The sequence below is a fragment of the Crocodylus porosus genome, unplaced genomic scaffold, assembly GCF_001723895.1.
Source record: "Crocodylus porosus isolate Cpor-Errol unplaced genomic scaffold, CroPor_comp1, whole genome shotgun sequence".
Taxonomy (NCBI): domain Eukaryota; kingdom Metazoa; phylum Chordata; order Crocodylia; family Crocodylidae; genus Crocodylus; species Crocodylus porosus.
Genome location: NW_017728886.1, coordinates 244,117,323 through 244,132,838, shown reverse-complemented (window position 1 = coordinate 244,132,838; position 15,516 = coordinate 244,117,323). Strand labels below are relative to the sequence as shown.

General features: G+C 37.4%; 1 protein-coding gene across 1 annotated transcript in view; it reads left to right on the top strand.

Moving 5' to 3' along the window:
* The window catches only part of CSMD3 (CUB and Sushi multiple domains 3), a 332,707-nt gene that overhangs the window by 187,530 nt on the left and 129,661 nt on the right, over positions 1-15,516 (top strand). Inside the window, exons 16-20 of the mRNA XM_019552043.1 lie at positions 1,030-1,218; positions 2,916-3,093; positions 6,004-6,149; positions 11,150-11,230; positions 12,294-12,407. Of these exons, the coding sequence (XP_019407588.1) occupies positions 1,030-1,218; positions 2,916-3,093; positions 6,004-6,149; positions 11,150-11,230; positions 12,294-12,407 (708 nt within the window). The remainder of the gene's footprint in view (positions 1-1,029; positions 1,219-2,915; positions 3,094-6,003; positions 6,150-11,149; positions 11,231-12,293; positions 12,408-15,516) is intronic.

The following is a 15,516-nucleotide window of genomic DNA, read 5'->3' as shown; positions in this document are numbered from 1 at the left end:
GCACACACATATATATATGCACACTACATATAATATAGTATGTGTGTGTGTGTGGTGTGTGTGTTGTCATCAACATATTACCTAACACACATACATATTCTTAAAATTTTCTTGGACAAACCTACTTGAACTTGTGAAAGAGTCTGGTGCTTCCAAGTTCTAGATTTTAACTATGAAATATTTGATTCTCTGTCTGCATGTTGGGACCTTTTATACTTTTAATTATTTTGAGAAAAAAATCAATAGAAATTTAAAATAAATAGGTTTAGTGGTAGATTTTTTTTTCCTTTCTATATCCATAATGCATTGATCAGCAGTTACTAGCAACAGAGTGGGCTACCTGGATGTATTAATTTGTCTTTGCATAGTTTCATCAGGAGATGACACAAGAAGCCCATTTTCTTCTCCACCTAAACCAGAGCCAGACAAAAGTCAGTCCTGGTGCTTCCTAAAGTACAAAGGATGTTTCTATCAGTGCCCCAACAGACACTTTCCAGATTTATGCTTTTTAGTACATGCCAGCAAGAGAGAGAGAATGCTGAAACCTGCTAAAGGTATAGTAATGGACATACCTCCCATATGAATCCAGGGTTTCTAAATGGTATCAAATGGAGTTTCTACTGCAGTATTGCTCCCCATTTCCACAAGATAAGCTAAAATCTCCATTTGATTTCCATTGCATTTCTCATAGAAAGTACTGCTAAAGGGCAGATACCTAAAGGTAAAAATACATGCTATAAGGCCTCATCAGCAAGACAGAGATACTCCATAGCTGCATATTTCAACTACTTGCCTAGGATGTGAGAGAAACAGGGTCAAGTTCCTCTGATGCCTGCCTCAGAATAAACTAGGATGAAGGTCCTGTAAGGTTCTCCTTCATTTGATGGTATTTGAGGGAAAAGATGGAACATTGTGAAACTTCCTTTTTTTCTCTCCACATTTTAAAGCTTCTAACCTAAACCACTGAGATATGGATCACAACTGATAGCCCAGTCTAGAACTCTTTAAAATTATTATTATTTCTTTCAGCTTACCAGTTGCAAAGTTGTCCTGACCCCCGGCCATTTCGAAATGGTTTTGTGATTGGGAATGACTTTACTGTAGGACAAACTGTTTCATTTGAATGCTTGCCTGGATACACCTTAATTGGAAATTCAGCACTAACTTGTCTACATGGAATCAGTCGTAACTGGAACCACCCTCTCCCTAGGTGTGAAGGTATGTATTGAGTAAAGGTATGTACACCCCCTCCATATATCCCAACCCTTTTAGGCCAAATCAGACCTCCATGTTTTTTTCCTTACATTTATTCTTGTATCTAATACCTGGCCTGAAAAGGCCTGTTTATGATGGATTCTGGAGACAGTTATTGGAGACTGCCTATCAGCTGAATTTGAAGGCCTGCATTTTTAGAACAGAAATGTTTTCTCTGTAGAGGTGTTCAGAAATCTTTCATTTTGAAGTTGACACATGACATGCAAGTATTAACACTTTCCTTGAAAGCTCATCAGAAGGAATGATAGAGAGCCTGTACTGGGGATAAAGGCCTTGGATGTGTATGATGCAGGATCAAAGCCCTTCCTGCTCTGATTTATAGCTAAAAACTCTGAATTGTGAAAAGCAGGATAGTTAAACTTAAGTATTCCAGGCCAACAACATATTTGCAGTTCAACTTACATTTCACCTACCACGGTATTTCTGTTGAAGATGTGTGTTGATAATCAGATATTTTTACCTGCCTTTGTTTTAATTGAGAATAACTTTTTGTTCTCCAAAGCATAGAAATAACATTTATTTTTCTCTGTCTGTCTAATCTCAGAGCGAACATTTTTTAATTTTATATTTCCTTAAATATATTTGTCTTAAAATACTCTAAAATTAAGGTTTCTCAAAGAGCTCTACCATCCTTAAAGCAAACAACCTGAATCAGATTTCACTAATGTTTTATTACTTTATTCCCTGTCCTGAAGTGGAAATTGAACTAATTTTAATTTTTTTAGAATTCTGATTTTTCTAAAATAAATGGTTCTGATAAAGCCTTTCACAAATCACAGTTGTTGTTTTTCTCCTTTGTATAGTTAAAGGCATAGCCTCAAAGCCTTTGCATGTTTATGTGGACACAGAAAGTCTAAAAGTAGCGCAAATGCCATGTGTCAATCACTAAGACTACAGAGAATCAATTAATAACTTTGTACACCTTCACATACAAAAGAGCCAGAGGAGATAAGTATAGGCCATAGCAAGTATATTCACATCCAGTGTAGAAGTGCACCTTCATCCATATTGCACCATGTCAAGTCACACCTACTCTGGAGGCCTTTTGTAAGTTTACTCCTAAGGAACACACAGCTACTTTTCAAGCAATGGCACATTGGATATTTTGTACCCATCCTTCTTTTGTGGAGAAAGTGGTTTGTGAATACACACACATGCCCAAGCAAACTCTGCCTGTCCTTCATCTCTCACAGATGCCTTATGAGTAATAGAGAAAGAAGTTCCTGTACTGTCAAACCAGTTTGTGTCTGGCTTTACCTAGGGTCACAAAAAAAATCAATTGTCCTGTCCTCCTTTACCTTCTACTCCTGTACAAGACAAGCCTGAATTTAGTCTATTGTCAAAATAGATTGAAAGCCCAAACCTGAAGTTTTTAGTCAGAATAGTTGATAATTACCAGGATTACTGGTAGCTTTGACTGTAGAATTCAGGATTGAGCCTCCTTATGCTTTTTTAAAAAGCTCAGTACTTTTTGTGTTCTGTTTACAGCTTTACTACTTTAATTTTCACAGTCGAATTAAAGTATAGGCATGTTGAAGGTGTTTTGCAAGTACAGATTTAACAGCACTCACTATGTAAAAAAGAATACCAAAGGTATTTGATGCTTCTGAAGTTAAACAAAAAAAATGCTTCTTTTGTAGCTCTCTGTGGTGGAAACATAACTGCAATGAACGGCACCATATACTCTCCCGGGTACCCTGATGAATATCCCAACTTTCAAGACTGCTTTTGGCTTGTAAGAGTTCCACCTGGGAATGGAATCTACATCAATTTCACAGTTCTTCAAACAGAGCCAATATACGATTTCATAACTGTCTGGTAAGCAGGCACTTTTATCATCGATTTATTCTACATATGACACTATGTAACAAAGCAGAAATTAAAAATAACACCTTACTGATTTGTCACAGATTTCTGCTTAATGTCTGTGTTCCTTTTGGTGACCATAAGTGCATAAATTGCAAGACTAGAGTAATTGTAATATTGACTTATAATATTTTGCCTCATGAAGTAATTAAACAATAATAAAATATATTTTATGGATTAAAAAAATCAGGGAATCTTGTTCCCATTAAAATGAATGGTAAAATACTCTTTGGCTTCCCTGGTGAAGGATCAGACCTAGTAGTTTGATAATTTATCTATTGGGTGTTATTATTTATAGTATATATTGAATAATATTCCAGTAACTATCTCCACATAAAGTAAATTTTGTGGCCAGTTGCTTTACAACCTAACCTTATGAGAACTCCAGGGTCTCACTAAATCAAGAAATCAGCCTTCTGGTCAAGGAAACAGAATGAATACAAATATTGACTGATATCGGAGGCTACTATATTTAGGGTAAAAAACCCAAAACAAAATAGAATATGATAACAGCCAATTTCAGCTGTACAAATATTATGTGTTCCAGTGTCACATTAGGAATAATTTTAGGAAGTGATTCTTTGGCTTCGCATAGAATTTTGAGTTTGGAGGTGGGGGGGGTTGGATGCTTTTTAAACACATAAAAGGAAAATGTATTCTTAACCTTGTTTTTAGTAATATGTAAGAGTTGATCAAGAGATAATTATAGTTGAATCATTAAACTGTAAATCTAGTTCCTGAACTGAACAGAATGTGGTCCTAGTGCTCTTGAATATATGAAACACAACACAAGGACACATACACTAAATAATCTTCTGGTTACTGGTACTGGAGTATCCCTTAGGCACTTTCATATGAAATCCAAGATCTTAGAACAAAACTGGCAGAATCATATTTTACTGAAAATACAGTTCCATCAAAAGTAAAATGCTTCATAAAATGTCAGTTTCACCAAAAACATCTGGAAAAGAATTCCACCTGTATCAAAATGCCCAGTTTCAACCTCTGCAGTTGAAATTACTTTAAAAAATATTTTTCATTGTATTATATATTACATATTATAATATGACATTTTATAAAGAAAACTGCTTTGGCCAATTGGATTTTTTTGTGTGTGTGTGCATAGTTTAGAAATGTTGGGGGTCGCCTTCTGGCTTGAAATAAAGCCAAATTTCAAACCCTCTAAATTCTCTATGAAGCAGAATTTCCATACTCATGTGCTGAGTATCTGTTCAAGGACTAGGCAGGGAAGTAAATTGTCAGTACTGTGTGCCCTAGCTTTAAGCATATTGGTATAAAATATTGTTATTGATAAATGCAAGAAATCATCATATCAGGAAAGATTGAATGGATATAGCTTGGAGGAATGAAGGCATGGTAATAGAATTGGAATGTAGAATAGAGTTACAATATGAAATAGTCTCCTGAGGTCAGTTATGGGAGATACATCACTGAAGATACTCAGAGTAAGGTTAAACAAAGCACTCATGAATAGTCATTATGAACAAACCTACATATTGCAAAGGTTAGCTTAGATGACCTGCCAGGTTTTTCCCATCTCTTGTATCTATGATTCAATTTATCCAATAATTTTTTGGCTTCTGCTAGCCTGTCTGTTTTCAGATAAATTGCTTAGCTAGTCAAAAACCGAGACACATGGGTTTCTGTATTTTTAGCAGCACACAGAAGATGAGATTCGAGTTAAGTACCTTCTTTATGTTTAAGATTTTTGGAGAAAATATAAACGCTACATAAAATTGTGCATGTGCCAGAATCAATTGTATTTCTTTACTGCTAAGCACTTTCTTTTAAATGAACCAATTTACCCAAAATTACAACTATGGAGAAACAAGAAAACACTTTTAAAGGAAGGTATTTACATAAATGAGCCAACAAGACACAGCTACTGATATAAAACTTGATGTGGCATTGTGCACAGTATGGAGTTGTTTAAGAATCTTTCAGAATATTAAAAACCACATTGTTAAGTGGCCTATAATGTTATACCTACAGTAAACATTATGTGTAGAAAATTGCATCTTAGCATGTAATTCTGTCCACAAAGCAGATACTTGAGTGTGAAATTCTGTCATCTGATATTGCTTTAAAAATGGTGTCAACTGAGTAAACAAAATCTACTGGCATAGATTTACAGCCATACAGACTTAAGATGAAATCTTGTTCCCAATTACATTAATAGGTGTTTTGCCATCAACTTCAGTGAGGCCAGGATTTTACACTTAGCCTCCATAAATACTATATGCTGTCCATTATTTATCCCATCTGTATATGCCTTAATTACTAGAAAATGTGAGGTAATACTGGTAGAATGGGGGAAGGTAGAGGCAGAAGAGAGAAGAAACTTTAGATACAGTTTATGTATGCTTAAGGTCTGTATCTGTAAGCTTGGATATTCAAAAGAGGTAAGATAGGGGGAGGCACACCTCCAAATCCACTTATTGAATAAAATGTAGTCTGCAGAGAAAATGTAGAATGTTCATTCAGAGAGGTAATAGGTGGAAAACTTGTGCACAGGGAAATCATGAACCACCACAATGTATATCCTTTCATGAAGTATTTTCCAGCTCATCATCCAATTCACAACTTTCTTCCTTCTCAAAGGAGAATACCGAACCTTTGAAAATTCTGTTTAATTTCTTTGTGTGTAGAGTCAATCTACATCTTTAGTGTAGTCAATTTTAGAAAACCTTTCCCCATTGAATATGCATTTTTTTAAATAGACAAATTCTGAATTAGTAAAAATGGCCTATCTACCAAAATTATCTACCTCTTTCTGAGCCCTGTACATTTTCCTAACACTACTCTTAATATTGGATTTATTTTGATATCTTTTTCTATTAGGGATGGGCCAGACCAAACATCTCCTCAGATTGGACAGTTTAGTGGCAACACCGCTTTGGAGTCAGTCTACAGCACATCGAATCAGATTCTAATCAAGTTCCACAGTGATTTCACAACAAGTGGTTTCTTTGTACTTAGTTATCATGGTAAGTATAACACACATCTATCTTTACTAATTCTTGTCTAATCAAAGCTCACAGAGAAGATGTTTTAGCTTACTATTACTAAAATTAAATATTAAAACTAAAATGAGATATGACTAATGGCTATTACTAGACCTATTAGACTATTTTAAACTCGTATTGTACTCAATTCTGTGAACATTGAGTCCCGAAGCAGGACTGTAGAAATAGGGCTAACCAATGTAAAAAACTAAGATGCCTCTGGAACGGAGGCTCCTCTAGAGTTAGGCACTAGCTCAATAGGAGTTTTCAAGGTCACAAGTTTGGATTTAAGTGACTAGCTTGAGGCTTAACAAGGGACTTACGCATCCAGGAGCAGAATTCCCAGCCCAAACTTCCCTGCACTTCTGAAAGTTAGCTGTCTAGGACTAAGATTCACAAAACTCAGCATACCTAATGGAGGAATGCTTAAACCAGCCAATAAGAAATGGGAAGAGGGGTTGTGCATCTGAAATTCTGCCTCTTCTCAGATGTTGGTACCTACTTGAAGCCCGAATAAGGCATCTGTGTTGAGACTAGGATGAACAGTTCAAAAGCTCTCTGTCAGTTATCCCGTTGTATACAGGTAACTGGCTCATTCTTCGAAGGTACTGATTGTACTACCTATTTTTATAATAGCCTAAAGGTCAGAGCACTTATCCAGGAAATGGGAGGCAATGTGTTTAATGCTTTTCTCAGACTGAGGGAGTTTACATCCATGTTTTCTACTTCCAGGAGATTGCCCTAACTTTCAGGATGTATGCCTGGCTAGGTTAGGGCACTCTCAAATCCTTCTGTTGAAGCTTAGCTAATGCTTAGCAATGAATCGTAGGTTCAGAGAAAGCAAGCCTTGAGCACGAAAGATAGGCATGCAGCAAGGGGAGGTCCCTATTGAGAGAGTTCTGGTCCCTGCTACGGGAGAGTGTTTCTATTGCATCAGAGTCTAGCCCAGGAATAGTCAACCTGTAGCATGCATGGCACAGGTACCCTTTGTGTGTGGCACATGGCAAAGGGAAGAAGATAGGAAGATGTGGCAGGGAACAGAAAACAGAACAGCAGATCAGGCATTGAAAGCGGATTAGTGTGACACTAGGGAGGGGTTCAGGGCTTATTTGTGGCACACCTTCCAAAAAGGTTGGTTTCCATTTGTCTAGCCTATAGACTAATTGTTTAGTGTTTTCCCAAGTGATGTGACTTTGAACTTCCTCAGGCTGATATGATCTAAGTCTTCAGATTCTGGGTGACTGCTGCAACTAATAGGCTAGTGCATAAAGATCATGACAAATGCCTGTCCATATTTGTGAATAAAAGTAACCAGGGGTACCAAACTTAATGCTCTTCAAGTGTGGTAGTCATGCTCACCCATAGCAGATCTACCTCCTCAAAAGACGTGGGGCTCGGACATCCAATTTATGAATTTCAATAGAAGTTTGGTAGGAGATAGGTACTAAGCTCTACACTGACCTAAGGAGGCAACATACCTGATCATATGCTGCAGGTGAACCATAGGTACTTAAGTAGGTTTTCAGACAAAAATGTAGACACCCAGGGAATCTGTGATGCCTAGAATGTTGTGTATGCCAGGTCAGGTCTGTGGGAGGAGCATACTCTGCCCACCCAAGTCTTCTGACATGCGGCACGGATGGAAGTTTGCTAGTGAGGCTGTTCTGGACTCATTGGCAATGTCTACTCTCAGAGTTGTCTCTCAACAACAGGCATTGGGGAGTTCAGAACAGCCTCACTGATGAACTTTGTCTCTGGGGTAGGTCAGCAGATTTTTGTGGGATGCAGAGTGCTCAGCACCATGTTCCCAAGGGCGTCCTTATCTTTCCCAAGAACAAGCTGTAAGTGGTTAGACAGTTTTTGTGAACCGTTTACTTCATTGTAGGCACCTCTTCCACATGAGTCCCATTTTAAGTACCCAGTTCCTTCGTGAATCTTATTCCTAGTCTTTTTTTGGATAATTCTCTATATGTCTACCAAGCTATATACCTTTTGGCCCCGTAATTCATGATTCTTTACATCCTGTGTGAGCAACTTGACACAATAAAAGTGATGGAGAAAAAAATGTAGAACATCGATAGCTTTGGGACTAAATTACTGATTTGTCTTTTAATGAAATACATTATATGGATTCCTGTTTGAAGCCTTTTTTTTTATTGAATTGGTGATTTTTAAAATATTTTTTGGATTGTAAATAGACAAGTTGTTCCATGTTTCCTAGATGTGCTTTCTTTTATATTATATCCTAAGGCAGGATAAGTCAGTGATGTATTGATTTAACAGCTTCTTCAGTGTACAAAAGACAAAAAAGCAGGGTGAAGAGTAGATATCAAGTACTAACTAGCATCAACACAAAGCCTTTTGTGAGTAGCTTCTTTAGTTGATCACAGTAGGTCCAATGCTTCTCTGGTTGAAGGGGCAAATTATGAATGAATGAACACAATGGTGCAAGGGCTGAAAGGTGTGACGCCTTTACAGTTCTAAAGTATAGAACAGGAAGCTGCATGGGAGATGAAGCAGGCTTCCTAGATCTGCTGCATCCTTTCCTTGTGGAGATAGACAGGGGTGGGTGGAACAGGTAAAGAAAGCACTGTCTCTCATTTCAACAGCCTGGGCAACCTAATTGAGCTGGCATACTTTATTGAGAGTTGGCTTAGTACATTTTTAAATATTTGATGCGGCTGCTGCTGTTGTTTCTGTTGCATGCATTACAGTAGAACAAAACACCTAGCTCAATTAATGTTCTGTTTTGCCGCTGATCTGTTTTGCCGTATAAATGTACAGTCTGAAATAATCTTTTTCATGGAGAGATGAGCCAGATCCATATATGCTGTAGAGTTGAGTGGCTTCAGCGATTGTATTGGAGCTAAGCATATTAATATCAGATGAGAATCTGGCCCACAGATTTTCTATTGTGTGACTTGCAAAAAGGGGCTAAGCCATTTTTTTTCAACTATTGTTATTTTGGAGTGTAGTTGATGCATCTAATGATTGAAAAAAAATTTCTTGTAGAACTACTTTTTGGAATACTTGCTTTATTTTTCACCTGGTTCACCCTTCTTCCCCTCCCCCCAACCAACCCGCTTATGCTACTGGGGTATTCTGTGTTTGGATAGAAGATTTTTCTACTTCAAATTGGTTTTGGATAGGAAAAGTTTGTGGTAAAGATACAAAACAAAACATTGAACAAGTCTACTAGGACTTTTGAAAGACATTCAGTTAAAACCAAAACAGGGTCAGGTCAACAATTTCAACAATCGTGTCTTCTGCTACACCACACATACATGACAGGAGGAACAATTGTGGGTTCAGAGATCAGATCCAGATCATGCCCTATAGCCATTGCAGGGAGTGTCCAGGATCTTGATCTCAGGGTCTACCTGTGCTGACAAGTAGCAAGGATGCCCTGTGTGCCTGTGGCTCAGAGCACCAGTCAACTGATCAGTGCTCCCAACCGGTGCAGCACATCCAGGCCATTTGCTCCAATGCGCTCCTGCGGTTGGCAGTGCCAGTTGCTAATTAGCAGTCATGGGAGCGTATTGTAGTCTGAAAAGCTCTGGTATGCTCCCAAGTCTCAGAGAGATGATCAGTTGACTGGTACTTTCAGCCATGGGAACACACCAGAGCAATGGGTTGCTACATACTTTTCCAGCTGGTAGTGCCAATCAGCTGACTGGCACTCCCAACCACAGGAGCACACAGGAGACCTTAAGGCTAGGGAAAGACATTCAAAAAGCCTGAGCCTGAATTGATTGAATCTTTGCAGGTTAGTCTAGCCTGCCTAAGCTGAATCAGTTTGTAACCTCGCAGATATCCCCTCTGGGCTGAAAAAATGCAGGCACATGCCTGCAGTAGCTCAGGCTAGAAGCCAAGGAGATGCTAGAGGAGCCCTCCCTTCCCCTTCAAGATGCTGAGCTGAGGTGGGGCATGGCCGGGCCCTGGCAGGATCCTCTGATTAGGGAGTGGTTCCTCCACCTCTCCCCCCAACCAGCCCAGCAGGGAATTGATAACACAGTGTGTATCACCCCTAACTCAGTGCTTATTAGCTCATTAAGGAAACAACAGAGGGACATTACCAGCTACCTGTTGATTCTGCCTTTGTCCCATTTTCCACATCAGAGACTATAGCCAGCATGTGGTCTGCTAGCTAATGCTCAGAGGTGTCTGTGTAAGGCAGAGGGGAGGAGGGATTCCTGTTTAGCAGGGAGTGATGAGGGAAGGAGGGGAGCAGGATGCCTGCAGTCTCTGTTGGAGCTGCAGCCAGGGGAGAGGCCAGCTCTACTGTGGAGCAGAGAGCCCCCTCATTCCCAACTCAGAGAGCATGCTGGGATGCTGGTGGAGTCTGGTTTAATTTAAACCATGAAGGGGCCTGGAACAGACATTGAAAAAACTGTCTTGACCCAAATCAGTTAAATCTGATACTATATACAACCAGGTTTATCTCAAACTGGTTTCAGCCATTTTCAAACTAGTTTATGTGTCCTGAGCATCTGTTCTGTTACAGTTTAAACCAGTTTCTCATCACTTAATCCAGTTTGTGTGTAATCTTGTCCCTAGCCTAAAGGTTCTGCTGTGCTCCCAATGCCAGGACTGCTGGTCAACTGATTGAGACATTAATTTCATGAATATGTGGCTTGGTTACTACTTAAGACATGACTAACTGGTTAATCATGTCTTAATTGTAACATCTGGCAGGGATGTAGGATCCATTGCAGTGTTGGTTTGCAAACAGAATTAGTCTCTGTGGTCTTCCCAGACTATGCATTAGAAGAATTTTCCTCTTAATACTGTTGGGATGTTTAAGATAGTAGCAATCTTTAACTTGGAAAAATATATCTACGTCTTTGTATACTTAATATTTTGAACTCCATATTTTATGGTTTCTTTTAGATTATGTTCCACACAATGTAACAATATGGTTGTTATTTGTTGATTACCTGTTGAGCAGGATCTTCATTTCAGTACCCTCTTTATATTTATAGCTTACCAGCTTCGAGTGTGTCAGCCTCCACCAAGTATACCAAATGCTGAAATTTTGACTGAGGATGATGAATTTGAAATAGGTAATGTCTGTTAAAAGTATGATCATAATGTATTTCAAGGAGAAATGCTAAACTTATCTAAAGTAAGTTTGGCATTGGTTAAGAACCAGCATAAATAGTAGAATGAATTAATAGTTTCACAAAACACAAATCCATTTGGATTTTAAAATAAAATATTGAAGAAGCCATTTTTCCTCCAGTATATCTGCTTGCTGAGTTCTAGTTATGTTTCAAGAAGTGCAGCTGACACAGGAACAGCTTGCCAAACAGCGTATTTGATATCAATTCCCCCGCCCCCCATATATTTATTTTTATAGTTCAAATATTGCACAGTAGATGCCAATCTTAAGACATTTCAAAATATATTTTAAAGTTTTGTAAACTCTCTTAAGCCTTGGATTGCTTGCATTATTGAAATTTGCCACTGACGTACAAGCTATTTTTTTCTAAATATTATAAATCATTGTTTTCTTCTTTTTCGCATACATTCTTGGAAATTGCAACTTAAAATCTTTTTTTGTTTGTTTTTTTCTTTTTTTTTTACTTTTCTCTCAGGTCATCATGGTTATAACTGTTAGGCTGAATTTTTTTCAATCACTAATTTAAAAAAGTATGAAGAATTTTGTGAAATAGCAAACACAGTTCTTATTTTGAGCTTTCCAATTTTGAACCTGACCCTGAAGTTCTAACTGAGACAAAACTCTTTTTCAAGTAACTGGATATATTCTCTGAATAAGGATTTCAGCGGTCAGTCTGTTGACATTATACCTTGATTTAGTACCATGATGACTACACAATAAATAAATAAAACTTGTCAGACATATGGTTTATTTAGGAAATTAGCTAAAACTAAACCCAGTGTAATTATTGGGATAAAACTATATTTTAAACCAATGATAAATAGGTCTCAATGTGCAGCACAATGCTTATTTACATTTCTTCCAACTAATCAACTGATTAAGTTGGTGGTCATTTAACACGTTATATACAGCAGGAAGGGTACTTCATTTTTCAATGGTACTGTCAAAGTTAAAAGTCCCTCCTAACTGTTTTTTTTAACAATACTCTTCTTTTTTTCAAATAGGAGACATAATAAGGTACCAGTGTCAACCAGGCTTTACACTGGTTGGTAATGAGATTCTGACGTGTAGATTGGGAGAAAGACTACAGATGGATGGAGCTCCACCTACTTGTCAAGGTTTACTATTCTTCTAGTCTTTTCTCTGTTGTGAGATGCCAGCTGAATGGTGTTTGCAGAACTCAGTTTTGCATTTAACTGACACAATTGGCATATACTACCTGTTCAAACTGATATTAATATTTTCAGTGTTTGGAATGGTAAATATGAAATGAATGCTCATATAAGAATTTTATTAATCATTTAAGACATTTGATGGATTGTAAATGATATAATCGCACAATGGTAACTTTCAGTGGCATCTTGTGAAGGTGAATTGTTATATTCTCCATGAATGTTCCAAGAAGGAGTCAGTCTAAATTAATAAATAAATTTAACCTGACAAAAATGTCTTGAATTTGAAAGCTGTTCTGACTTTATTCTGACAAAGGAGTTGATCCACTAAAATATATCACCCCCAAAATTTCTTTGCTTCTCACATAACTCCTGGACCCCTATGCCTACAACATCACTCTAACATTAAATAAATTTAAATAATGTTGTTTTCCATATATAATTGTAGCTGCATATTTTTAAAGCATGTAATAGGATAATACATTCTTTAGAAAATAAATAAGTAGATTCTAAAAAATAACCCAAAAATCATGTTTGGGATAAGTAGGACCAGCAATTCTATTATTTTAAGGAAAGCTTTATCTTGGGAGGAGTTTTTAATTTTGGTTGAGTGCATACTGTAAGATTATTTTGTCCTTTTTCTGCCATAATTCATAAATATATGGCAGAGACACATCATCACTTCACTGTTAAGACAGAAGGTTTTATTAGGAATATGAGAACCACTGATTTCTCTAAAATTAAACCTCTCCTCCACAATATGTTATACATGTGATAATATAATAAAATAATGTTGTTGTTCTTTCTCTGAAGGAAATTTGAGGGATTTTTTTTTCTGTTATAAGATTGTAATAATAAACTTGCTACTTCTTCTTTAGTTTCTATAGGGTTTTGTTGCTATTTACTTGGTGAGAGAAACAGAACAAAAAGGAATTTGCTCATAAAATGTAACTTGATAAAAACTGAATTAGAACTTTCCAGGATTGGAGCTTTTGATTAGTTGAAAGGTTCTTTGCATAGGTACAAGTTCCAGCTAGCTCCTTTGTGGAGTTGCATATACTCAGCTACCATAAAGATGGGCCTGTTTATGAGGAGATGAATAGGATAGCAAAGAAGGTACAAAGAACCTTCACCTTTTAAGTTTGCAAAGACTGAATCATAACTACAGTTCTTGCATTCAGCAAGATTCCCATTTACTTAGGTGATTCATGCCATGAGTGAATCATGTCTAATAGATGTAGCATCCTAGAAGATTATATAAGTTGGATGGTATACATGGATGCTCCAGAAGGTAAATCAAATTCTCTTGGATGCTTCATAAATTGTTGTGATTTTTCTTTAAGTTTTATAAGATTTTTCTATAAAGAGTGGAGGTCCCTGCTTCCCATTCTGTCCTGCTCTTACCTGCTACTGGTTCCCTGCCACATACGCATAAATCTTCTCAGACTACATCTGCCTGCCTATTCTGACTCCTGGAACTTTTGTATAGCTTGAACAAAGGACTTCTGTAGGCATTTGCACAAAGATGATTTCAACTCATGGAATCGCTCTCAATTTGAATATTGAGCAAATACAGAGTGATTTGTTTCTGACTACTGTTTTAGAGATGTTTTAAAGATGTCTTTAGCAACTCACTTGAATAATGATATGACAATTCAAATTAAAAAAAACTGGTGTTAGAAAATGATTTATGAAAATTACTTGAAAATAGTTGAGAGATTAAACGGGAGATATTACCATCTAGCTCACCTTTAAACTTTTGCATTGTAACTTGGAGTGACATTCATATAATCTCTTTTCTATAAGATTCTCCTCCCCCCCACAAAAAAGGGAATTTGAGTTAATTCACATTTTTAGAAATGTAACTGATCGCAGTATTCTTTAGGAATAGTAACAAAGTAATTGTGAATGAATCCACTGATTTTACAAGTTGATGCTTTAATATGTAAAAGAGGCTTTGATAATTCAAAAAGAGTCTCAGAGTAATGCACAATTTAGTTGTTAGGAATTTAATCAGTTGTATAATTAATGTTTACAAGTCAATAATGATGCCAGTGCTTCTATTTCAATTATGAGTTGAAAAAAATTACTATTTTATATATCGTTTCTTTATATCCTTATATTAAAATACAAGGGGTTGATCCTTTTCTTGAAGGAATAATGCTCTAATATTTCTTTTCATGAAAAGTCATAAGGCTCAGTTTAATTTCCCATTCTGTAAAATGCTGAACAATCCCAAATTTGGTTTTTCATGGGGAATTCAGTTTCTGAAATTCAGGATATTTAGGTAGGTGCCAGTGATGAAATATAGATTTGGTAACTGTACTTGAGGTACTATTTAAACATGTGCTGTCAGAATTACATGATGAGGCTGTGAAGGAGCTGGGAAAAAAATCCTCAAGGTTCTGGACTGCCACTACTCTAACCACTGCACTGTTATATTGAAGTATTAAATATGATTATTATCACAATTTCAGGCAAATTTCTGTTTCCATTCTCAAGCAATTTAACAGGTCATGTACAAATGTCCATTTCTGCCAATAGAAAATTTCCACCATTAGAAGTGATGCTGAGAGAGAGAGCAGGACAGGTGTTCCCATTTCTGAGCTTACTGGACCAGCAGAGCAAAGCCCCTTTCCTGACTCTCACACCAGTGACACCTGAGTAAGAAGCTGACAGGGTTCAGTACTGCTTCCTCTGCTCAACTCCTGGTGTCCAGAAGCTGAGTGGACTCAGCCTTTGGCAAAGCCTCCACCCACTCTACACACCTGGGATTCTAGTGTAGGCAGGTGCTTTGTCACAGCTACCCCAGGAAGAGCTTTTCTGGCTCTTTTTTCCAGGCTCTGAAGGCTTTAAATCACTGTGTGCACCCAGCTGGGCCACGCACATGGCATTTAAAGCCCTCAGGCCTGGAAACCAAAGTGAGGAAAGCCTTCTCAAGCCAGCTCTCATGTGACCACAGCTTTCTCCTTCTACCTACACTATGTAGTTGGGCAACAGAGCCCTGATTTAAAAATTGTGGGGCCAGGAACCTGGGTGCCACTAAATGAGGTGC